This window comes from Pithys albifrons, chromosome 6 (assembly GCF_047495875.1).
Source record: "Pithys albifrons albifrons isolate INPA30051 chromosome 6, PitAlb_v1, whole genome shotgun sequence".
NCBI lineage: Eukaryota > Metazoa > Chordata > Aves > Passeriformes > Thamnophilidae > Pithys > Pithys albifrons.
In genome coordinates, this window is record NC_092463.1 from 47,400,693 (window position 1) to 47,427,021 (window position 26,329).

Here is a 26,329-nt window from a genome sequence, read left to right on the forward strand (position 1 = left end):
GCACAGTTAGTGCACCTTCAGATAATGATGTGTCTGAGTGTTCCTGTGTAAGGATTAGGGGGAATAGGAAACAGTGTTATAAGGGGTAGCAAATTCTGATTGCTCAGCCAGGGTATAAGCACCGATGAGTTATTCTGTGGGAGTTAGAAGAAATTTCTGGATCTAATAGGGATGAAGAAAAAGCAGAGGTGTCCTCAGTCTTTAATAATACTGATGGATCTTGGGCTGCCCAGTGCCCTGAGTGGGAGTACCATGAGTGTGGGAACAGTGACTTTCCATTTGCAGACACTGATATTGTAAGGGATCAGCTATGTCAGCTAAATGTTCACAAATCCATGGGACGTGATGGAATTCATCCTAGTGTTCTGAAGGAGCTAGTAGATGTTATGGCAGGACCCCTCTCAGTCATCCACTGAAAGTCTTGGGAGTCTGGGTGGAGTCCTTGCTAACAGGAAGATAGCCAGTGCTATTTTGATCTACAGAGAGCAGGAGGGAAGACCCGGGGAACTATGCACCTGTTAGTCTAACCTCAGTTTGTGGAAAAAGGTGTGGAGAAAATTATCCTGGGTACAGTTGAAAGGCATCTAAAGAATAATGGAATCATCAAGTACAGTCAACATGGGTTCACAAAGTGATTAACTGTTTAATTAATTTGATCTCTTTGAATGGTAAGGTCACCCACCTGGTGGATGAAGTGAAAGCAGTGGATATAATGTTTTGGTATTTCAGTAAGACATTCGATACTGATACCCTCACAGGATCCTTCTGGGCAAGTCCAGCTGTGGGATGAGGGAGTTCATGGTGTGCAGGATGAAGAACCAACTGGTCTTCAGTCAGTTCTTCACCCAGTAGACTGTGAAATCCCTCATTTGAGGTCCCAGCAAACTGTCCAGACCTGTGTCCTAACCGAGTGTAATGCAGAGACATGAGAGATCAAGGTTTCTTGGTGGAAGGTGTTTTTTGAGCCATTTTAATCCTGTATGTTCAGCAGATGTTTCTGAGAAAACTAACCCTTTCCTCCTCTGTCAATATTTATGTTAGTATCCATTTTCTAGAATTTTCATTTATTTGTTTGCTGTGCTGTGTGTCTTGGAATTGGCTAAAAATCCAGTGATTTTAGTGCAATGACAGAGGCAAAGAGCTGTGGAATGATCTACCAGAATTGGACTGAAATATGAAAACACCTCTGTGCCTTGTAAACACAATTATTGATTCATGGGAGAACCTAATAGGGATGGTGTCAGCTGGGAGCTGGAGAGGCATTACATCTTAATCATTCTTTGCTTGCTTTGAGGAAAAGAAACAGTTCTTCAACTGGTCATCAGTTGTGCATGATAACTTATTTTAAATAAAAAAAAAACAGAATGTGATAAGGCTTTTCAGAATTATTGAGGTATTTGGTTTAATTTGGTTGTTTGTTTTAAATTAGCAGTATACTAGAAGTAACAAGAAAAAGAGGGGGAAAACCACAAAGTTATTATTGAGGGGGAGATGTATGTTGCTTAGAATTGGCTTTTTGCTTGTGGACAAAGTATCTTCTCTTTTTCATTAAATGAATGTGGTTAGTGTGTGACAACTATGATATTATTTTGTGAAATATAGCCTTTAGACTTCTTTCTGAAGGGATAAAAAAATCCTGCTTGATTTATGGAGAAAAAAGTGTTAAGCTGTAGGTGACATTAGCAATGAAAATGTCAGGCTCTGTGGTGTGTAATACATAACCGTGCTGTGTTTTCACTGTATTTAATGTTATGGGACAATAACCAGGACTTCTGCTCTTCCGATTACTCATTTTGAATGCAGTTTTTCTCAAGAGAATAAGAGTTTCACAGTCCTAAGGGAGCAAAGTGCAGCTCTCTGAACTACTGCAAACTTTAGCCTTCCTCCATGGGAGTCAGCAGGATTTACTCATCCCCTGTGGGAGAAAGATAAAACCTTAAGAATATATATAAAGAGGGATTTTCAGAGAAAACTTATTTTATTTGCGTCAGCTTAGTTACCAAGCTTTCTGATGGAAAATTCTTCTCTGTTCCTGATTACAAAGGATGTCTTTCACTTTCATCCAAAATCTGTTGATGTCCTGCACAAAATTTTGTTGTTCTGCTTCTACTTTTTCAAAAAAAAATATTGCGAGACTGAAAGATTTCAACACAGTGGCAACTGAAAGAATACTTTACACTGAGGAAGGATGACTATGGCACTCATAAGTGCCTTGCACAATTAACTCTTTTGCAGAGCATGTTTTCACACTTCAGCCCCTTCTTAAATTATGTCTGACAGAAATACTGCTGAATACTTTCATGGTTTTTTTGCCCATTGTCCTGGTTTGGGCTGGGATAGAGTTAATTTTTGTCCTATTAGCTGGTACAGTGCTGTGTTTTGGATTTAGTATGAGAAAGTTGATAACACTCTGATACTTCAGTTGTTGTTAAGTAAGTAGTGCTCACTCTCAATCAAGGATTTTTCAGTTTCCCACGCTCTGCCAGTGAGTGAGGAGGTGCACAAGAAGCTGGGAGGGAGCATGGCCAGGACAGCTGATCCAAACTGGCCAAAGGGGTGTTCCGTACCACAGAACATCTAGCTCAGCATAGAAGCTGGGGGGAGTTGGCCTTGGGGGGGCTGATCACTGCTGAGGGACAGCTGGGCATTGGTCAGTGAGGGGATGAGAAACTGTGTTGTGCATTGCCTGTGTTTGTTGGGTTTTATTTCTCTCTTTCTCTCTCCTTTCTATTATATTTCCATTATTATTATATTTTACTTTGTTTCAGTTATCAAACTGTTCTTCTGCAACCCACAAGTTGTAATTTATTTTTTTTACAGATTCTCCTTCCCATTCTATTAGGGAAGTGGTGGGGGTGGGAGTGAGCAAGCAGCTATGTGGTACATAGTTGCCAGATGGGGTTAAACCATGACACCCTTAAGTCAACAAATGAAGAAAACCCCCAAATTTGTTTTCCCTGAAAAGGAGTTGGCCTTTTCTTCAGCAGGGGTTGAGGTGGCTTATGTGAATCAGGTCATTACAAGAACTTGCATTAGGTTGATAGAAGGTCATGGAATTGGCTTAACACTTCAGCAGTTTTATTACTGGAATTGCAGAGCTGAATGTTCAGAGAGGAATGAGATCATCTCGGTCTTGCATTCTGTCTCAGCATCCACTCAGAGATGGCAGAGCATTGACAAGAACAAGGGAAACTGCAAATGGATGTGCCCGAATTTCATCATAGCCAGGAGATGGTGCTTATGTAGGAACGAGCAAGTGACAGCAGTAAGTGCACTGATTTCTTTGGAGTTACTTCTGGCTCTCACCTGCTGACTTCATGGAGTTTTAACCTATTAATGGATGGCAAGTTACATGCAGCTGACTCAACTAGCTGGCCTTGCTGCTTTAATTTTTAGCATTACTCTGTGTTTTACATGGCCATATAACTACAGTAGGATGTCTGGTCCAGCCGTTCAATACTTTTGTCTAAGTTAGTGTGCACAAAATTACTATTAAATCTGATTTATTCAGTTTTTTTTTTATTTTGGTATTAAAACACTGAAACACAGGCACAATTCAGCTTGTGTGATACAGGAGCTGAGTTCTAATGAGCAACTTGGCTGATACATGTACAGGCACCTTTTATGGGAAGAAAATATTAGGTGGAAATAAAATTTCAGTCTCAGGCTGCCATGTATCAGTCATTGTAAAGATAGTTTAAAAATGTGAAAACATTCTCACTGGATAAAAGTTTGAATGAGCTATATAAATTATAAATGTTAATGATGGGTTTCCAAAGTCACTTAGAATGAGATTTAAGAAGATATTGCAGTATGTAAAGTTGGAGATAGACATTTTGTGGATAGAACAAACTTAAATGTCATTGAGGGCCTCAAAGATGGCATTTCTCATAAAAAAAAGAAGTAGCTAGTTTGGCACTTTGCCTGGATCTTTTTAATAAGAGACAATTTTCTAAGGGAAAGGAAGTAGCACTTTTGAAAGTTGAACTCTGTAAACTGTTTGAAAATGTACTTGAAGAACAGTGAGACCTATTACTACTTTACTTGTTTCTGGAAATTGTACATTTAAGGCACTTCTGAAAAGGCAAAGGGAAAATTGTATCCGGTTTGAAAAGTAGCAGCGAGTTTAAGACCAATGGGAAAACTCCCTTTGAGGTAATGAGGAGCAGTGATATGATCTGTGAAACTGAGAAGTGGGTAAGAATTCCTCATTCCTTTGACTAAAACAAATGTTTGTATTTCTTCTCATTTTATTGATTAAACTGAAAAATTGGAGACTTTTCTCTTTTGTAGTTTCAACTCAAACTATGCAGTACAGCCTCTGAATAGAAAATAGAATAATATAAATGAGATTTAAAAATAATTTCCAGAGAGCTCTATATAAGCACTAAAACAGGAATAAAGGAGATTTTATAGTTTCACTGTAACATCAAGCAATGAAAGTCAATCAATTTGAACCAGGTTCATAGTATTCAAACAAACCATCAGCTCATAGCAGGAAGTAAAACAAGTGCAACATTCACAGTAGGGAAAGCAGATAATAAAAGCGAGCACATTAATGGGAATATTTTAAATACATTCGTACATTTGTGTCCATGATATTTTATTACGAGAGAGGATCCAGTAGATTAAATATATATTGTTCATTGAGTCCAATTACATATATTTCACAGTGGCAACGTGTGGTGGATTTACCCTGGCCAGCAACTAAACACCCACTGGCCAATTGCTCACTGCCTGCTGCTCCCCCAGTGGGATGGGGGAGAGAATTGGGATTGCAAAAGTGAGGAAGGATCAATTTGAGTGAAGCAAAGGTTTGTGTGCAAGCAAAGTGCAATCAGGAGCTATTTCCCATCAGCAGGCAGATGTTTAGTCCCTTTCTGCAGACAGGCAGGCCTCAGCAGGCAAAATGCTTACTTGGGAAGGCAAATGTTGTAACAGCAAACAACCCTGCTTCATCCTGCTTTCCCTGAGCTTTCATGGCTGAGCATGACATCATGGACTGTGGGATATCCCTTTGGTCGTTGGGGTCAGCTGTCCTGGCTGACACCCTCTTGACTTCTTGCCCGACACTCAGGATGAACATTGTCACTGAGAACTCATTTTGCCTACTTGCTGTTGGAGTTCCTGTGCTTTGTGGTACCTAGGAGAAGGTATTGCCAGTGACTGCAGCTGCTGGAAGTTTCTGCTGTACCTTGTCATTCTTGAGACATTCAAGGGTTTCACTTGGCCACTTTGCCAGACTTTAGTTTTACCATTTTCTCAGGTCAACTGAATTCCATAATAAATCCATCAAGACACATATCTCTCTGGTCACAGCTGGAGTTGTGCTGTCTCTTTCACTGCTGGAGAGGCTTGACTTTTGTTGCTGATTTATTTTTACCAGCTGAAGTTTTGGAGTTTCATTGGAAATTAGTTCCCAGTGTGCATGTTGATGGTATGGGCTGGCATCTTCATCCCTTTACCTGATAGCTGATCAGCTGTCAGCCAAGGCCCTCTGTCTGACTTGGCATCGGTTGAACTCACTCCAATTGCAACTGAGGGTACTAAATCCTCAGCATAGTTGTTTGCTTCATTTGGACATGATGAATTCCACATGCATGAATCTCATGTTTTGAAACTGTTTAATTTTTGGAGTTATAAAGTTTCCCTGTCTTTCAGGTGGTAATTGCTACTCGGAACAGGATGGGACCCTCAGTGGGCTGGGTGCTTTTGTTTCCAGTGAACAGGCTGCGGCTTTGTTCAAGGTGCAGAGTTCAGGGTATTGGTGAGTGTTGCAGTTGTGCAGGAGGCAGCTCTGTGAGTTACACACTGACATTGCATTTAAATGAGGCATTTGCTGATTTCTCTCAGCCCTAATGTTTAGGAGCTTTGGTTCTAAGTGTTTGGAATTTTTTTTTTTGCCTTGAAATTGCACAATTCTCATATATATATTTTAACTAGAGTGGATATCTCTGCCTACCTTTAGCTTATTCTTTAAATTTTTGTTTTACAAGGATGAACCTATATAATAAACAGAGATTATTTGTAACTGGTATAGAGTACCAGAAACAGGGAGCTCTTGAGAGCTGAGAAGTATATTTATGCAATGACCTTACTAATACCTTATCCCCGCCCACTCTTTTAATGGAGCCAATTTGTTTTTAAAGTTTTAAGATGTTTTTGAAGTTGCTATTTTAGTCTACATTTTCATATTTTCCTTTGCCTGAAGCAGCTGATGTCCCCCAGAATCCTGAACAGGCTATTTGTGTGTGATGTTGAAGAAACCTTACGGCTCTGCCTGTGTAAACACAATTTCAGTTGCTTCTGAATGCCCTAGCAGTGTGCCAGACTTAGGTAAATAAACTAACTACATTAATTGCTCCTACATCCCTCGAGTGCTTCCACTTTGTAGGTTTTTCCAGTAATGTTAATGTATTGTAATCCATTATTATTTGCAAAATTAAAATTTTCTTTCTTTGCCTGCATCTGCCACTGTTAATTCAGAAGCTCTAATAAATGCATTAAAAGAGGGAAGTAATAAGCAAAAGAAAGCCCCTCTGGGAATGTATAATTTCACTCTTTATGCTGTGTTGGAAGAAAATAAACTGTAAACATGCAAAGTTAGCACGCTGCTAAAGTGAGACTACAAAGGAAAGTCGTAAAATGCTTCTGTAGCTGTTACCACTTGCATTTATTTTAGAAATGGAAAGGATGAGACTCAGTAAGTGCCGTGTTGTGCTGTGAAAGCAGGTCTCAGACTGGCATGGAAGGACAGGCTCACGTGGAAGCTGTGAACAGTGTCATGCACAGGAATGGGAAGCGACCCAGTGGGGCACTCTCAATAAATCATTTTTATCAGGGAAAATGATAAACCATAAAAAAACTGAGGTTCATGAAGGAAATAAGGAAAGAGGGACCTGTATGTGGACACAGCATATCAGTAAGTAAAAAGGTGCCTGAATGGGGAGATGAAGCTTTATCAGAGCAAACAGTTTTGATTTAAAAACAATTGCCTTACTGCCTTCTGGGAGCTGGCCAATATTAAACATGCATTTCTCCTATTAATTTTCAGTGCCAGAGGGCATTAGGAGATGTCAGACACAGATGTTTTGTTTAGCCATTGTCTGATTTCAGAGGAGCAGGTGAGCACAAGATAGCCCATGATGTGCTGAGCAGCTGGGCTAAGTCAGAGAGAGATTCACAGAGACCCAGGCAGTAAAGGAAGAAACTAGGATGGGAGCAAGATGGTGAAAGTAAAGGAAAGAAAGTGGATGAGGAGTGGATGTTTTGGGGAACCTTTATATTTAAAAGGTTTTTTGCACAGGTGGGCTCAGGCAGAAATAGGAGAAGCTGAGCTGCCTGATGCAGAAGAAACATTTGAAAGCAGCGTGGCCACCCAAGAGGAGCCAGGAAGGTAGCTCCATGTGGGAAATGCACAGGGAAGTGTGTGGCAGAAGAAAGCAAAAGTGCTTGATTCAACTTGGTAACATTGTATTGGATCCTGCTGGGGCTTCAGTGGGTCTTTATGGTGATTCTTTATGGAGGTTCAACACCTTACTGCAGCAGCCAGGCCTCACCGGGGTGCTTCTGTCCCATCTGCTGAGGAGGCAGCTGCAGGAACACTTGCAGGCACAAGTGCCAGGGCACAAGCTTTGCAGGGCAACTGAATAGCAGCCCTGGGGATAGGAAGCAGGCCTTTCCCAGTGGGTAGGATGTGACAAACGTCCTGTTGTTCCAATGAGATCATCTTCTCCCATTAGTCTAATCACTGCAATTAATCAAGCTGTCCTTGCTGGTGATGTCCCCTGGGAAAAGTTTCAAAATTTTTCTCCTGTTATGTGTCTGAAGGGTACTGGATTTGGGAGTAAAGAAGGGCAGTGCTGTTGTTATCCACACTAAAAGGAGAGATCTAAGCAAAGGTGGCAATTGCAGAGTATGACTTCTAGCATCACAATAAAGGATATGCTTAGCAGAGTGTGGGTGAAAGTTAGGAAAGGAATAAGCTCATTGTGCTGATTGGGATGTGTATATTTATACAGAGGCAAGGTAGCCACTGTTGGGTTGTCTCAGGGGGTTCTGCCTTAATCATACATTCTAGAGGAAGAGTGTCAGTCTACAGCTGTTAGGGCACTTCCAGGCCAGGAACAGGCATGTTCAGTGATGTGGTTTTTATGCAGGGATAAAGCAATTGCAGTGAAATAAAGGAGGTTTTTTGATTTCATGAAGCTTAAAAATGTGTATTGTCCACAAGGGTGTGCAAATCCTTCTTGATTTTCTAATGTGCAGCAACATTGGACTTTGCAGAATAAATGGAGCTAATCATTTCTAGGAGATGGTCATTGCTTGAGAAACTGAGAGCCAGGGCTTGTTCCCTTGAGTCATTTGTAACTCCTTTCTTCTGTCTTAAAATGTTAATAACGGAACTGTGGAACTTCATGAGGTTTGTAAAGCTTTGTGAATTCCTGCAATGAAAGGTTGTCCTCTGTAAAGTGTACAGTGTTATTTCTAGACTATCTAGGGATAGAGTAACCCCCTTTTGTATGTATTTTACTTGAGGAGTGAGTAGTAACAGTTGAAACCTTGAATATTTACAATGAATTGTGGAAGGAGAGTGGAAGAACAGATAACTTTCCATTAGTGTAGGTAAAGAAACAGATATGCATTAAGTGAACATAAATGTGTATTTGCCAGCCTTTCAGGAACACAAAAATTGCTATTAAAGTAGAACAAAACAGCTTTAACATTAAACAGAGCTTCTCTGTGGGAATAAGATAAATATCAGACTGTAAGTAACTGCAAAGGCCCTCAGAAAAGCAGTGCTATAGAAATACACACACAGTTTGCCACTTGTGTCCCAGGTTCATTAAAAAGCATCAAATGCTATGAATGTGCTATCAGCAAAATCTGTTTCCTTAGGAGATGCTGATCTACCTTTACTTGCATTATTGTCTCACATCCAGAAACCTCAGATTTTTGCTCCTTTGAAAAGTGTACCAGTAATTATTTTGGTTTCAGAGAAGTACCTCATTATTCTGTAGTTTCTCTGCCCTTCCTACTGCCTTGTACATAACGACACAAAATGTTTCGTCCAAGTTCAGCAGCTATGCTGGTTTATGTGCAGACAAAAGATTTTAGTAGACAGAGGAAGTGCTGTTAAACAGGAGCTCTGATTTTTAAAAGCAGCTGCAAAAATGTCTCCCAATGATTTCTTAGTTAAGCCAGGAAAAAAGAATTATATTCTCATCCTTTTAGTATGTTATAAAAGTTTATACTAACATAATTCTAATGCAATCAGTAACAATGCAGTGCTATAAAATAAATATAACATGATGGAAACAAGCACAGTGGTCCTGCTTACCATCTCAGAGCTAAGCTTTTAGTGTGAGCATGAAGTTTGGTATTTTTGGTCCTTCAGTAACACTGTTTTGTGTTTAAGACTTTTAACATTAGAGTACTATAAAATCACTATGACTTCTTTTTGTGTCATTGGCATTGTAAAGATCTAATGCTGGTGTCCTGATGGATTAGACACTTTTAGATCATCATTGCATATATACCATCACTGGTGCTGTCTTTATCTGTAAGAGTAATTCTGGCAATAAGCATTAACTGATATCATCACTCTTCCAGATAGTCTCTGGAGAAGCCAAACAATGATGTCATGTCTAAGCAGCCCTGTAATCTCAGATGTACCCTTTTAATGTCGTGATTTACATATGGTTCTGCAGTAGTGTGAAGAATGACATTCTACACTGAAGCCTAATATTTGGGGTTTTTTTACTTGGGCTGTCAATTTTTTCAAATTCAACAGTGTAAGTACCTACTTTTCAAGAAAAACTATGTATTTTTTAGATTGATCCCTATAGATCTGCATACATATATGGATCATACACATTTATGTTTGGATTAGATTTTCTAATGTAACTGGGCTTTTCATACCCATGTCCCAGTCCTAGGAAAAGCTTAGACAAGGTTTCATCAGAAAAATTTCTTGCATTAGGTTTTGGTGTGATTTGTTTGTTTTCTTGTTTATTAGATCTTTTCTGTGCTAACAGCTGTCTTAACCAAGTTGCATTTCAATTGTGAGAAATGCTTTTGCTGAAATAATTGTTTGAATTTTTTTAATTCAACACACTAATATAAATCATACCAGCAAAGGACAATGTCATTGCTATAGGCTGTGCCTGTGATAGCATTAGCTGCTTCAGTTGTGCCAAGATGGGTTGTAATTGCAAAATGATACCAGCAAACCATTTCTGAAGTAGACCTTGCCTGAGGCACATGCTTAACTTTACATACTGCAAATTATTTCACTGATTTCAGGAATTATTTATAAGACAAATCTTGGCCCCTCATTCCAGAGACTTCAGTGGAGCTAAAAGCCACCCATAGGGCATAAAACACTTTCAAACTCTGGACTAGAACTGATAGAATCCCTGGGGCTGTAACAGAGGTAGAAATTGATCTTTTGGTATTGAAGAAAAGGTGTGACTTGTGGGTAAACTGTGGAAACTTAGGAACTATATGCAACTTATTATTGATGTGAAAGAGAGAAGGGAATGAGCAGAGGCTTGCATAAAAATAATAACATTGCCAAAGGGATGGTCTAGGAAAATGGCCTTTAAAACAGCACTTTGGATAAATAGCTGTGGAACAAGATTGAATCTGTCAAGAGAGTTTTATCTCTGCAGATGACAGGATGCTGTGGATGGCCTATTAGCGACACTATGTGGAAACCGTCTGCCAGACTAAGGTATAGCTTAGATACAAGATACAAGACTCAAAAGCAAGCTCCAAGATCAAGATGATATTCCAGTTATGGGCTGTTGCAACAGGAAGATAGTTATTGTTCAGGATTTGTGAGGAAAGAAGATAATGCGCAGGAGAAACTTGTGAAGAAAATTAAAGTACCTGCTTTAACCATGATGCGTTTGTGGTAATTGCTGAACATAGAGAGAAAAATGTAAGAAAAGAAGCTGAGATTTCCATTTGAACAGAAGGTCTGGCATTTTGTAAGTCATCAGGCAAGCTGAATTTGTGTTTGGAAATGAGAGGAGATGTGGAAGGGAAAGAGAAGGAACAAAAAGGACAGAGACCAGTGGAACTACAGAAGGATACTGAGATGTGAAGCGTGAGCAGAGTTCAGCAGAGGACACACTGAGGGAGCACTCAGGGAGCCAGGAGGAGGATTCAGGGCATGCTGTCACTGAAGCTGTGAAAAGAAACAGCACAACAGGAGCGTGGACAAAGCTACTGAAAAACCTAAGAAGTTGTGAAGTTATTGTTAAAAGTAATTCCCACTGACTATCAGAGCATAAACCAGATGTTTGCAGACTGCATTTTCTTGAAAAAATTCTAGATAATTACTGTAGTGATATCAGAGTGGCTGATGTCTTTTGGCATGGGTATTTCAAGATGGGAGGGACCAAAACAGATTTGAAGTTTATTTCTATTATGAAAAGAAGAGCTACAAGGAGCGAAGTTTGGTTGCAGAGGAGGTCTGAGATCAAGATCACCCTCATAAACAGAGTTGGTTACAGGAGGAGACTTTTACATTCATCAGTGAATGATCCCTTGAACAAGAAAATTAATGATTTGAACTATAATTGAGACAGTCACATTGGACTGGTCATGTAACCCTGTGGTTTACAATGTACATTTAATGAGAATTTGGCCCTTTAAGATTGACTATTTTTTGTGATCCGTTTGCATCTCTGTATGTCTGAGTGCATTTGAAAGATGTTTATTCTGGCATTTGGAAGGCATGATGGACATGTCCATGAAATCCTGAGGGCTAAAAGCAGGGTGAGAGCAGTGTCTTCTTGATGTCATGCATCAAATATTGCATGGGACAGAATGAGCTGCTGCAAATGCCACACAAAGCTCTTAACCATCCAGTAATTCCATGCCTTTCTGGCATCTTAGGCATGCGTTTGTGCCTTAGCTGAGAATGCTTGTCCTGTGCCCCAGCAGAGACAGGCTCCTGGTTCTTCTCAGCCAGTTCTGCACTCCCTTGTGCAGTATCACTGGTACAAGATAGTTTACTTATTTTACTGCTGTGGTCATTTTAAAAGTATGTTTTGTATAGATTTAACCAAAGTTTTCTTCACTTCTTAATACAGTCAGCTTGCTGTGTTCAGATGGGCCAACTGAGGCATTGCATTAGTACTGATACAGATGGGGACTTGTTGAATGACGGTATAATGTGAATGGTTTCAGCTAATTAGCACCTGTGTTTCTGTTCCATTTTGTCCAAGTGAATGCTGCAATGGACTGTCCCTGAAGACAAGTAGATAGCAAGTGTTTCCTGTCCATAAACACCTCTATGAGAATGCAGTGGCTGTGTTTGGCACTTGCTGAGCATGCTCAGCACCTGTTAGCAGGAGTGGGACTTACACTTGTGCTTTGAGTGCAATGTACTCTGGGTAACAGAAACCCTTATCTTGCATTTCCATATTGCTGCATGGAACAAAAGCCATTGTGAAAACAAATCCACCCCATCCCTCCATGGGTATTTTGTCTTGCTTCCCTTTTCTAATTTGCCGGCAGACAACCCAAGGCTGACAAAAGAGAGCTTTGTTACTTTCTGCTAGCTTAAAAGAGAGACAAGGGGAGACTTCTTGACATGCTGCCATCACTGTCCAGACCTTTTCTAAGCTTTATCTTCTTGAGCTGCAAAGTTCATGGGTTAAAAATCACCTCTCCTGAAATGTCGTGTGGTTTCCACTGGATAAAATCTCTGTCTGCAGGTTAGACTATAACTCCTGATTTACAGAAGCGTCACCATATCCAGGTGGCTTCAAAAACCTTTGCATTCTAAAAGCTGTGACAAATGCTGGTATGGGCAGAGGCCAACCCAAGCACTTAACCTGCCCTACGTTGTGGTTTGCTGCTCTATCAGTTGCATCATTGTGACTATAAATGGGTCTGCACCATGAAACTTGAGCATCAAAATGATGCAGAGGCAGAAACATGGTGGGAAGCGGAAGGAGTCTTCAGATCTTTAAGTGATGCAGTTTATCACATGGCCCCACATGTGGATAGTTAAGGTGCCAAGTTGCAGCACAAGGAAGTTAATGAAGAGTCAGGGAGTTATGACAGCCTTGTAGTGCCCTTAGACACACAGCAGAACAACTGAGAGATTAATTCCTCACAGTGCTATTTAATTCCTTTAGGAGGTTTCTACCAGCATCTGAAACCTTGTGAGCCACCTAATTCAGGAGTCAGTTTATTACAAATACTGAAGCATGCATTTAAAACCCTAGTCCCTCCACCTCTCTCATACTGTGTCTTGAAATCCAACCTCTTTTTATAACACTATAAGATGTAAGTATCAGTAAACATCATCCTTAAAAAAATCCCAACCACCCCACAGAGTCCTCTGTGACTAAAATTCTGTATTTTGTGGTTGAGGCTGCAGAAGTTGACAATATCTGTCTAAATTCATGAAGGGAATAGCTTTGAAGAAAGTTTCTTTTCCTTTATGTAGGGTAAGCAATGCCCCAGTAATCAGACATTTAGCGTGGTTGTGACCCCTCTGTACTGTGAATGCTGACAGTCTCTTGGGACTGAAAAGTACAACTTGTTCACCCTTTTACTATCAAGATGTGCATCACACTGCTAGTTTTCAGAATGAGGGAAAAGATGGGCAGGGTGGCAAAGCAAATGTGTTCTTTGTACGTGTCCCTGTGGGAAAAAGCCATTATGTCTTTGTCCTTCCCTGGTATGTTCCATAGACATTTTGTTTACACAGTATTTCTCAAAACAGTTCTAGGTCAAACCAATCTTTTTCTTACCAGCTTTGAGCTCACTCTTATTTATTTATATGACGAGCTGTTCTCAAGGTAAGTGATACAAAAGAGGTAAGGAAAGGAAGAAAGCAAAGGGAGGGAGCAACTAATTTTCTGTCTCCTCTGCCATTGGGAAAGACGGATAGGAAAAAGGGAGAGGAGGAGGACACGGCTGTAGTTACGTCTCCCTCACATTACTCCGTCATGCAGCAAATAACCTGAAGGATTGTTTTTATTTCCCCCATTAACTAAGCCGCCACTGGAGATGGCATTAACTGACATGAAGAGTCAGTCATGCTTGCAGTATTTCTCTCCTTCCCATTGCAGGAACTGGAATGGTCCATAACTGTGCAGGGTCCAGAAGATGCTCTCTGTGGGGGACAGGCAAGTGATAACTAACCTTGCCAGCCATTAATATTATTGCAACTTTAAAGGCATGGGGTTATCTCAATGCTCTTCAGAAGTTCCTTGTATCATTCTGTCATGAGACACGTGTGTCATGCTTCCAGTTAAAGGAATAGAGTTGTAGTGCTGGTTTCTAATCCATATTGCAAAACCATGTTCCTCCTCCCTCTTGCATCCTTGGAGAATGTATCTTGAAAGAAAGGTTTACAGTTTCCTCCTACAGAAGTTTCATACATTGATAGGGTTATGGATATGGACACTGATAATTCTTAAGATCAGAGCCATCCATTCATGATGGTTATCTTAGCAGGTCAGGAGAATCAGCATCACTGGCATCCACAGAAGTTGCATGCAGCTTCATAAAGTGGCAGTTACTCTTTGTGGATGATGAAATGACCCTCCGGAGAGCTATGTGCCACCCCAGATCACTTCTGGTATTGAAGCTATCCTACCCTATTCACAAAGTGTAAGAAAAAGAAAGAGGATTACCCTGACTTTACAGATTAGATTGGAAGAAGAGTAAGTGTCACTTAAAGGATTTACCCAAAGTTAGAGAAGTGGCTTGTGTCAGAGCCAAGGTTTGAATCATAATAATCTGAATCTCAAACTGCTGCTTTGGCCTCCCAGGAGGACGGTTGTTCTGGAGAGGAAAAGCCTACAGCAGTCAAAGTTGCAGCTTTGGGGAAGGGACTGGCCACGAAAATGAGTGTTAGCCAAATTTTTTTCATTTTTGTGTTTGTGTGAGAGAAGCTGTGCATCTCTAATTTGGTAAAATCTCAACTTCATCTCTTAATTAGAAGTTGTTGTTATCTAAAAACTTTGCAGCACTCCCACATTTCTCCTGACAGCTTGGGCTGTGTGGCACAGACAAACTAAGATGGTTTAAATGTCAAAATATGCTTTTCATTCTTGTGTGTGTATATATATTGATGCATATCAAGTAAAATAAAACCCTGCAGTGCGACAGGTTACATTTCTTTAATTGTCATCACTCTTGAAAGGAATTTATGGCTGTGAAGAGAAATTTGCACTTCCAGAAACATGGGAAACCTCAAACCATCTAGGCTGAAAAGAAGGCCAGGCCTTGCTCTGTGTAGCTCTTGCTGGAGCATTGCTGGAGTTGGCTGAGCTGATTTGAATACATTTGGTTTTGAATGCTTTCTCTTGCTTTGCTAATTATGTACCAGGCTGTATTTCATGCAGAACTGACCATCTTTCTCTGCTTTAGCAATGATTTTTATTGTTTGAGGGAATAAAGAAGTGGGGAGATTGTCTCCTGAGGGAGCTGATTTCTTCACATGTTCCTGCTGAATGGCCCCTGGTGCTGTGATGTTTGTGGAGGAAGCAGCCTGTGCATCATCCTGAGTTAGAAAAGGTTTGTGTTCCCTGTTTGGAGGTGGACGTGAGGTTGCAGTAGGCTGGAATGGAAATCCATCAGCTAAATTGTGTTTAACCTGTTCAACCTGGACCAGGTTTGCAGGAGGACTTACAGCTGCACTGGCTACTTCTGGGGCATTATTGATGGGGGGTGAGAGGCTGGACACAAGCTGGCAATGTGCACTTGCAGCCCAGAAAGCCGTTTGTGTCCTGGGCTGCATCAAAAGCAGCGTGGCCAGCAGGCTGAGGGAAGTGATGCTGCTCCTCTACTCTGCTTTGGTGAGACTCTACCTGGAGTGCTCTGAGACACTGGATTGTTATATTAATTATTGGATTGGACTGACTCAAGGTAAGGGGGAGGGAAGAGGTGGGAAGGGGAGAAAGGGAAAGGGAATGGGTTGAATTACACCAAGGTGTGGTGATACCCTGTCCCATATCTCAGCTGCTGCAAGACTTCTGTGGCAACCCCAGAACAGCTGGAGGCCAAAGCTCCTTTCACTCTCTCTTAAGGTGTTAAAAGGATTGAGAGCTCATCTAATAATTCGTAGGGTGAATTTTTGGAGCCATTTGTATTTTTTAAAGTAAAATTCCTTTGGTGAGCTCATAGCTCAAAACTTGGAGTGTTAAAAGTACTGCATCCAGCTCTGGGGTCCTCAGCACAGGAAGGACATAGACCTGTTGAAGTGAATCCAGAGGAGGAGCACAAGGATGATTGGGGGGTGAAGCACCTCTTGTACAAGGAAAGGCTGAGAGAACTGGGTTTGTTCAGCCTAGAGTGGAGGCGGCTTTGGGGTGACTTAATTGTGGCCTTCCTGTGCCTAAAGGGAGCCTACAAGAAAGGTGGAGAGAGAATTTTTACAAGAGCTTGTAACGACAGGACAAGGTGGAATGGCTTCAAACTAAAAGAGAGTAAGTTTAGATTGGATAAGAGGAAGTTCTTTGCTGTGAGGGTGGTGAGGCACTGAACAAGTTACCCAGAAAAGTTGTGGCTACCCCATCCCTGGAATTGTTCAAGGGCAGGTTGGATGGAGCTCTTGAACAACCTGGTCTAGTGAAAGGTGCCTCTCCCCACAGCAGGAGGGTTGGAACTACATGATCTTTAAGGTCCTTTCCAACCCAGACCATTCTATGATTGTGTGATTACTGCATTACATATGTTAGGCAGGCTGAAGAGATGTATGTATATCAGCCATGGATATATTATTAGAGGCTTGCTATGAGGAGCCACTGAAGAAGGGGAATGAGGAAATTAAGAGAGGCAGATTGAAACAAAGATGACTCATCTGATGACTTAACCATGAATGTTGCCAATAATTTCTAGCTAGGCAGAAATCAACAACTGCTGTTCCAGCTGGCTTTCCCAATTCCCTTAAAAATATTTAATTTTGCGTTTTGTTTACTATGCAGGAGCATCCTTTTGTGTGCTGCATAGATTTAAAGGCATATCTTGTCACTTATTGGTCCACAGCAGGAATACTGGAGGTGCCAACCTTGACACTAAAGTTTTTACTGTGGTTAACAAGCTCACATTCTGGAAACCTTTAAAATGTGTTCTACCTTTCAGCTGGATCTCTGGGTTGAGAGACATAGTTTAACTGTCAGTTGCAGATAGGAAACTCCAGAGAGACATCAACAAGGGCTACAGCAGCACCTCAAATAAACACACCTGGTCTTTTTTTTTTTCTTCCCCCTTTTTCCAGCAGGTGTATCACATTAGTCAGGGATTGCTGTATTTTCTGTCTTTAAGTGTCCCCAGGTTCATTCACCTGGTTAGATACTCTGTTGCCTTGAAAGGAAGTCTGGAATTAAATGCCACAGATAGAATGCGGTTTCCTTTTGCTGCTTTTCGGGATAGAGATGGATGCCCCCTGTACACTCACAGCAGCAACAGCCAGACAAACTGGTAGGTCACAACACTTTTCTTCTGCCTAAAATGAAGGAGAGACTAGTTCTGATTAAAATTCAGCCAGAGGCAGTAATAGTGTAGTATTAATAGCAATCCTGGCCTTGACAAAAATAGCTGTTAAATGGGGAGTAAAAAGCTTTCCATGTTTGCCAAAGTTGTAATGAAAATGGTGGAGCTGTCATAAATACGATGTTCTTAGTTAAAATGATTATGGCTTAACAATTATCCGATGCACTGCAGTGGGTTATTCCCAGAACATTCAGATCTAAGAGTTGTAAAGTTTAATAGAAAATCTTTACAGTGAGTGCCAGAGGAAAAGGTACGCAGTATTTGTGAAATCCACTCACATTCTTTTCTCACTACCTTTTCATTGCTTCTGTGCTCATTTTTTGCCATCTTTACATGTCTTAACTCTTTCAAGAAACAGTTGAATCAGTTTGTGGTTGTGAGTTGCTAAATTTGGTTGCTGGTGTGTTGCACACTACATGAGCCTAACAATCCTCATTGCTATTAAATACGAGGCTGACTCCTCAGCAGGGGTAAATCCGTGGCATTCCACTGAAGTGGCTGGAGCTGGGCCAATTACAGTGCTTGAACACTGAGCACAATGATGCATCATTGACGCAAGTTACTACATTGAGGAAAAACTAGTGATTAGGAGGAATCAAGCATGTATGGGTTAATGCTGAACCGTGAAGCAGGGCCAGAAGTTACACTTGACAGATCTTTGTACATGCCAGGGAACTTAGGGAAAATTTAAATACCAGCCTCTGTGATAATGATAAAACAATACTAGTGGAGAAAATGTAAAGAAATATTTAATACCAAATGGTAAAGTGACTAATGCTGCTCATTTACGATGAACAGTAGGGAAGTGCATTTGCTCTCTGTAGCTTCCATTTCAGTTTGTAGCAGAAACTTGGCTCAGTAGGAGGAACTTGAACATTAGATGGCTCCAGCTTTCATTAATTGTCAATTCTGTTCCTTATTTCTCCAGAACAGAGGCTGAACATTCTTCTGCATGCTTTCACTGATCCCTAATGGGCTTTTTAAGTGGAGGGAGAAACATGCAAGTTCTTCTGCAGGCCTGCAGAAATACTGCTTTCTTCTCGTTTTTGGGTATTCTGAAGTAAAGAGAGAAAAGCAGTTCATTTATCCTGAGGCCAAGAACTGCAATGCCTAATGTGGCATTATGATCCTTGAAATACTGCTAATACTTGATTGAGGTTGTTTTATCTCATAGTAAAGAGACCCATTAGGTTTAAAGGAGGATTCCAATTTGCAATTAGTTAATGTACAGAAAATATCCTGCTGTTTATCTTTGGTTATCTCAGAGGATGAAAAAATGCAGTGCAGCTTTATCAGACAGCAATAGAGAGCCTCTCGATTCTCACCTCTTGTTTTGCAGAGTTGTGTATGAGATGGGACTATTTGATTGCTTAGTTAAGTATATCCTGAAGTGCCTTTCTGAATCCATAGCCTTCTGTGTAGATTACTTTTATGAAGAAATAATATTGATAATAGTCATCATAAAGTAGTCTCTGCACTACTGTAAAAATAATGTATTTTTTGCAGAGAAGGTGTGCGACTGCACAAGCTAAAGAATTTGGATGTGTATTTTATTGCCTGTTAGTTGGTGGCTTTTCCAAAGCTTCTAAGTAAGCTAGGTACATAATGCCTTTGGGATCCCTATGTTGGTAATAGTGTTTACTACTAACACCTTAGTCATTGTGTCTTGGTAGCATTGGTGGTCTGAAGGTTTACAGGGAGGGGTGTTATGTTTTAGTAAATCAGCTGATACACCTACAGAGAACTTCTGAGAACCAGTAAGCTTCAGGAAATAATAAAACAGTGGAGAATAATTATGATATGAGCACTTTCAGAATTTGTCTCATAAGAACACTTTGATGCAGGTGGTAAACACTTGGGAGACAAGAGCATTTACATACATTGGTGTCAAAATAAAAAGCTGCTGTTTGCTGGTGGCTGCAGTGCATGTCTGGGTGAGGCTGTTATGCCCCGTAACTGTGCAGTGTGTGGGCAGTGACGGTAACCTATAGGTATTCCTTTTAATATATGCCTGTCCCCACCAGCTGCCCTTTCCCAGGGACCAGGTACCAGCTGCCTGTCTGATCATCTAAACTGGCTGCTCTTGGATCTGTGTGCAATCCCACCTCCAGGTGATCAGACTTTTGCAAGGTCCGCTAGATGTTGGATATCTCTTAGATTTCTTTCTTGGAGGGAGTGAGGTTACATTTTGTGCAGCTGAGAAACTGGTGGCATCCAGCCTATCCCTTTGGAGAGACACCCTTTCCAGACTTGATCGATCAGATAAAAGAGAGCCCGCTGTGGTTAATCAAGGGTCAGCTGTCTTCTTTGATCACAGCTTCAGTTATTGACCCCTGTGTCTACAGGGTACATAAGTAATTTTGCTTTCACAGGTAAGAACATTTTGCACCATTCTGGTACCCTTTGGTCAGAAGGGAGGGCAGTAGCTGTTCTGTTTTAGAAGCATAGCTAAGAACCCATAAAAAAGTGGCAGCTAACACAGTAACAACTGTCTTCAATCTTCTAGCCTGCCCTGAAAAATACTGGGCTAACTGAATGCTGCTGTACTTACCATGCATGCTGGATATGGTTAGGACTCCCAGGTGTGTGGCAGCCTTGGGTAAATGCAAAATATTCTACTGGATTTACCTGGAGAACAGTTGATACACAGAAATGCTACATTGAATCAGTGGGCTGATTCTCACAAATTCAAAACATGTATTGCTTTCCTAGTCTCCCTCTCTGGAAAGCCTGGAAGTGCTGAAAAATATTTTAGCACAGCCACTGCTACTTATAAAAGAAGTCTTTATTGTTAGGAAGGCACCTGCTACAAGTCATACAAACTACTAACATTTTTACATGCACTGTTCAAATTTAATTATCTGAGGAAGAAGAGTAATTTTTAAATTTGTTTCCTACTGAATGCTACATGTGTGATTCCATTTAGAAAAGTTTAAAGGGTGAACATTTACATTACTGTCTTGTTATATTTACTCCTTCATTTCCTCCCAATCTGTTTTCTAAGGAAATGGACTATGAACTGTTGCATGAATATAGAAACACAGGAGATGATTATATTGTTGTGTAAGTGCTATGGCATTCCTAATTTTCATATATAAAGATATATATATATTTTCCCCCAGAGATTCCTGACATTTTAACTCTTGATGAAGGAAAGTGAAATAAAAAGAGATTAAATGAAGAGGGGGAGAAAACCAAGCTGTGACGTAAGATAGAATTTAAGGAGAGTATCTACAAGAATTTATGAACAAAACCTTGACTGGATACATTTTGCATTGTCTGCTAAGTACCATATAAAAATAAAAGAAGTCAAAATTAGAGGTAAATACATGGAAAGTGGGCTTCAGTACTGAATTTAAAACATTGGCAATTCCTGTTGTTGATTTGACATTTGATCATTGCAGAAAATTTGATGTTTGTTGCTAATAGAATTAAGCTTTCATGTGAACATACACACCACCACCACCACACACCCTCAGATTTCATTAATGGACAGTGTTCTGTACTCAAAATGAGTGCCTTTAATACTACAGGCACGTTCAATTTCAATAGCTGTACCTTTTTTTGACAGTACATTCAGATACATATTAAATAGCTCTTTCCTAAGGAAGGCAGCTGCGAGTCAGAGCAACACTAGCACAGTATCCTTTTTCAGCAGTAGCTCAGAGCAAATGCCTAGGAAATGGTAAAAGAAGTGACATGTAGTGATAATTTTTGAGTTTACTTAGTAGCCAACAAGCAAAATGGCTACATCAGTGCAAGCCCTGAGCAGAGGCTCAGAGATACTACTTTGTGTTCCTCTTTGAAAAAGGATTAAGTGCCAATATCACACTTGGAGCTTTTCCACATGAGCAACCTGGGTGTGCATCCAGGCCTCTGCCTCCCAGATGGGGCTGATTCTGTAAACATCTCACCCTGTGAAGTGGGTAAGACTTCTAATGTGCTGGGCGTAGTGTTACAATGACATGAACACAAACTAAGCCTGAAGTTCGCAACTGTCCTACACTGTGGTTGCAAACCTGGCTCCTGGTAGCTGTGTAGGTGTTTGTCTCTCTCATGCCTGTGTATTTTGGATGGACAGTAATGATAACCATTTATGATTACTACCTCTTGCGGCTGCTGAAGAAGAGGAAAGAACTTCATGTGTCTGCATGTTTTTTTGTGTTTGGTTTCTGTCTGAATGCAAATGCAAAAGGTTTCTCAGGCAGTTGGCTTGACATCTAAGCTGGAAATACATGTCCTTTTTAGGATCCACTTCCTTTCCTCTCCTTGTGCAATTTCTCCAGAGCAGTGCTAGAAAGTGGCAGCAGTTTTATCAGCTGTCAGGTCATTTCCCTTTTTGACCAGGATCCACAGATGGGCTGTACTTCTTGAAGAATAACAGGAAGACTTGGAGAGGCCTCTGAATTTCTGCATTATAATTGCTATTTAGAGTAATATGATATTCTCCCTGAAAGTTGAAACTATAAAGTTAATAAATTGGTTCGAGTTTCTTTTTTCTGTTGGTCTTCAGTTGCATGGACTGTTTAACACCAATGATGGATGGCTTCATTATAGCTCTTCTCCTATGAGCATATAGGATCTTTATGAAAAAGTGATTTAGGATTTCTTTGTTATGCCTGAAAATGTCTCAGGAGATGCCTTGAAGGGGCTAATCCTCAAAAGTGAGATGAGTAGTGTGGTTTTTCTGGAAGAACAAAAACTTTAAAGCTTGCTGGAATTTGACACCTTAAATCGCCACTTTTTTGATGTGTTTCTTTCTCATCCTCCTTTCTCATATATTAAATAAAGCCTTTCTGGTAATTGTCGTGGGGACTGCTACAACATTTTTTGTGATTTCTTTTTTGGATACTTAAAAACTGTTTGTGTGCCTTGTGCAGGGTTTTTTCCTTTTCCTTTCTGACCATTGATCCCAAGTCAGGTATTAAATTGAACACAGAGGGGAAAAGATTGGTTTTTAAAAAGGCAAGTGTTTAAATAACTATTTTAAATAACTATTTTAAACCCTTCCTTTAGAAACAAATCAACAAATGATCTCGTATTACTGCTTCCTGTTTTAGACATTCCTCTGGCCATCCCTCAGCATCACTGTATGAACCAGTAAGTTCAACTGGGAGAATGGTGAATAATTTCCTATCTGGTGTTGGCAGTCTCCAAAGGAGCCTAGTTAAAAATTTATGGCTTACCTTGGCTTTCACCCTCTGGTTTTTAAAAAGCTTGAAGTTTGCTGAATAAGGTATTAAAAGCAGAAGGTATTATCAGACAGCCTCAGGTTTGTATTAGTGTATGCTTTTTTTCCCCTTTGAATTTGGTATATAGGGAAAGCTAATATTCTGCTGGAGAGGAATGGGTTTTATACCAGTCTTTTTCACTTTCTGTTATTTGTGAGAGCAAAATTTGAGGCACTACCCTTGAACTGGTAATAATTCAGCAGGTAGGAAAAATGTACTTCCTAATTCTTAGGTGAAAAGTTATAAAAACTGTGAAGCTACTTGCATAGGGATTTTGTTAGCTAGACTATTCTCTCCTGGCTTTTTGTAGCTGATGGAGTTTCTAGTGTCTCACTGCAAATGAAAGGGACTTCTGGAGAATCAGCTCATTGCAGAAATAGCAGAAGGCTGTTCACTGAGAATAATCTCTCACAGAAGCATGAATTCACAGCAACAGCATTTCTTCTGGTTTATTTCCCCCAGCACTAGGCTAAAGTGGCTCAGTTTTCTGGACATTACAGGCTTGTATTGCTCCTCTAACCTTCTCTGAGCTTTAGGTCATTGATGTCAGATCTGGCCCACTTTAAAGTATGTTTCATGTTCTTTTACACACTCTAATTGTAGCTTTCTCGTTCCCCAAGTGGTCTCCTTCATTGCTGTTTCCCTCGCACTCTCCACCTACACTTTCTTAAGAATCTCTCTGTGAGTATGAAACGGCAAAGGATAGATTCCCAGACCGAGGTCTTGCTTAAAAGGGAAAGATCCTTCAGATCTGCAGAATCAGTCTGCATGATGCTACAGGTACTTAATTGTGAGTGATCTGAGATAATCCTGTAATTATTCCATTACTTTGTCATAAATGGAGTATCATCCAGAGCGCCAGTTTTCACGGCCTGTATCTGATCAAGAATTTGTCTCTAAGTTACACACAGTGTGAAGGTTACTCTAGGTGTATGTGTGTGCTAGAGCTTCCATTGCAGCTGCCTTTCAAGGGGACCCTACAGGGGTTGTGGCCTCAAAACTCACTAGGAAGCTTGGTTGATTGTGACATTTGCTGATTAATGGTGACTGTAACTGTCTTCTTACGAACTTGGCAGTCTCACCCTTTGCATGCCTATTTTTTTAATAATCCTTAAAACTCCAGGTGGCAGGGACCATTTTTGAATATAAGATGTGATATAGTTGATTTTTATCTAAACCTCCACATGCTTCCGGAGGGTAAGAACTAATAATTGACTGTGCAGTAGTTCTGTCAGTTTCTGTTGTTCTACTCGTGTTTTAACCATGTATCTCTGAGGAATACCTACATTTGTTTTCTACTGTCTAAAGCAACACATGAGCAAGTTAAATGAGTGAATCTGCTGGTTCTCAGGTCTTTGGACCCCTCATATGTGTCCAGCTATTCACTTGTTGACTCTTCTCAGCCCAAGTGATAATACATTGTGTTGATAATAGTTCATTATGTTAAAATACAATTAGTTATTTTTTTATTCTTATTTACACCTCCAGCATTTTTTATTTCTGAATTACACATGTAGAATCCTGTAGGTTCAAGAGAGTACAGTTGTAAAGTTTCAGGTGCTCAGTATTCTCTATATAATCTTGAAAAGTTAGTTTAGCTGTCTACCTCTGGTTTATTGCTAATTATTTCCTTAAGTCCATATTTCTGAATGTTCTGTGTAAAATGCCGTTTTTGTCAGTTTTGTGAATTTGTTGGGGATTGCCTGACCTTGTGGTTTTCCTTTAAACATGTCATGATTTTGTTCAATAGGTAGTGACTTTTATATGTGTTTGCAGCCTGTCAGTTAGCTGAGGATATTATCACATATTTGTTAAATGCAGGCTGGGATTGGTGGTGTGCAGGGAAAACTGCAGAGACAGCCACTGCTCTGAGCTAATCTTATCTCTTGGAGCAAAGCATTTCTGAGGAATTTCTAATTTTGACAACTGGGATCAAATGTCTGACTTCTGAGGATGACAATAACGCCAGGGGCTGAGCTGCTTAGTCCTGTTGATAGCAACTGCGCAGCTTAAAAACCACACTAAATGCCAGGGAAGAGCTACACATCTTAGCTGGTGAGGTTCAGGGGGTGTGTGTGCTTGGGGTAAGGCATTAGCTTTAGGAGTCTTCATGGGGCAGAAATGCTGTGGCTGCTGAGGGGTAAAAATAGTCCTGGGTTTTTGATGGCTGCATTCCATGGCTGGAGCCTGAAATCATGAATCAGGGCTCAGCTCTCGGTGTGTGCGAGAGCAACTGCGAGAGCTCTGCAGCACGCAGGAGGGGAGCAGCTGCCTGAGATGAGCCCGAGCCCAGCACCGCTGATACTCTGGGAGGGACCTGTGTTGCTTGTACACTCTCAGCAAGGTATTGTGCATTCATATTTTGATTTCCAGTAGGAGTGTAGTTACTTGAGTGTGAATAATTAAAAATCTACTGAACCATGCGAAATTTCCCACTGAACCAAAGGCGACTTCTAAAAAGTGTCTTGTTCTGTGTGAATTCAGCTTCACAGAGACTTGTAGCTTCACACCTTACAAGCTTCCTGAGACCTGGGATGATATATTGTGATTGAAAGGGTGTGCTGATCATCCCCACCTCAACACTGTTTTGTGTGAGTGTTTGTCCTTGATTTTGCATGCCTTCTTCCCCCCCCAAAAAAAAAAAAAAATTTCTGGCCTGGGAATTCAAATACATAAACAGTAGTGCTTTGAAATCCTCCCTCAACAGTGCTTTTAAAAGCTGTATCTAAAACATGGCTGCTTAATTTACAGATCTCTCTAAAGCCTGAAGTGTTGTGGCATGAGATCTATGCGGGTTTAAATCCCATTTTGACAGGGTTTAGAGATGCTTATTCTCAGTGGTTTCAAATATGGCACTGTTTCATGAAAGAGTGAATTTTTGTACTTCCAGTCAGGACTTTGTGTTCAAAGTGTTACTAGGATACTACCCAAGTTTTTGTGACCAACATTACCTTTGAAAGCAGTAAACAAACCCTCCCCTTCCTTTTATTTTGTCCCTGAGACATTTTAAATATGTATTCTCTAGGCTATTGCTAGGTAGGACCTTGAAAAATAGATGTTCCTGCAATTTTTGGCATGGCCTGTGAGTTGAATAGCTGTGTGATCCTCCTTCAAGAGTGAGTTGCTGGATTTCGTGCTGCTACAAATACCCATGCCAGCCGTGTGTGCAGATTGTCTGTTCCATTAGTGCCCAGGGCAAAACTATGCAAATCTGCACATGGCAGCCTTGCAGTTGTGTACAGCATTCAAGTGCATTCATCTGTTTCCTTTCTAGGCCCTGGGCTGCAGCCACACATGCTTGTCTGACACTCTCTGTGCTACCCCTGCGTGCCTGGCACAGCTGCACGTACCTGCCTTTGGCGCTTTGCATGTGACATGGGCATCTGCAGCTGTGCTGTGCCCAGGTACTGCTGGATGGGCTTCCATGAGAAGAACCTGATAGCTGAGCATGGCGCTCGGCACTGGTGACCGTGCTTTAGCAAACCAACTGCCAAAGCTATTTGCAACTCATTTTTTTCCCTTCTAGTGTGCTGGCACAGCTTACTTCCCTGAACATTGCTGATACTCAG

The 26,329-nt window shown here is 40.7% G+C and overlaps 1 protein-coding gene across 7 annotated transcripts in view; it reads left to right on the top strand.

Moving 5' to 3' along the window:
* The window catches only part of TSPAN4 (tetraspanin 4), a 437,423-nt gene that overhangs the window by 165,909 nt on the left and 245,185 nt on the right, over positions 1-26,329 (top strand). The window contains exon 1 of one of the 7 annotated variants that reach the window (XM_071558754.1): positions 24,922-25,104. The exons of the other annotated variants lie outside the window; for them this stretch is intronic. Coding sequence (XP_071414855.1) covers positions 25,038-25,104 — 67 coding nt within the window. The 5' untranslated portion in view covers positions 24,922-25,037. Of the gene's footprint in view, positions 1-24,921; positions 25,105-26,329 lie in introns of those variants that run through there. 7 annotated transcript variants of the gene reach the window in all.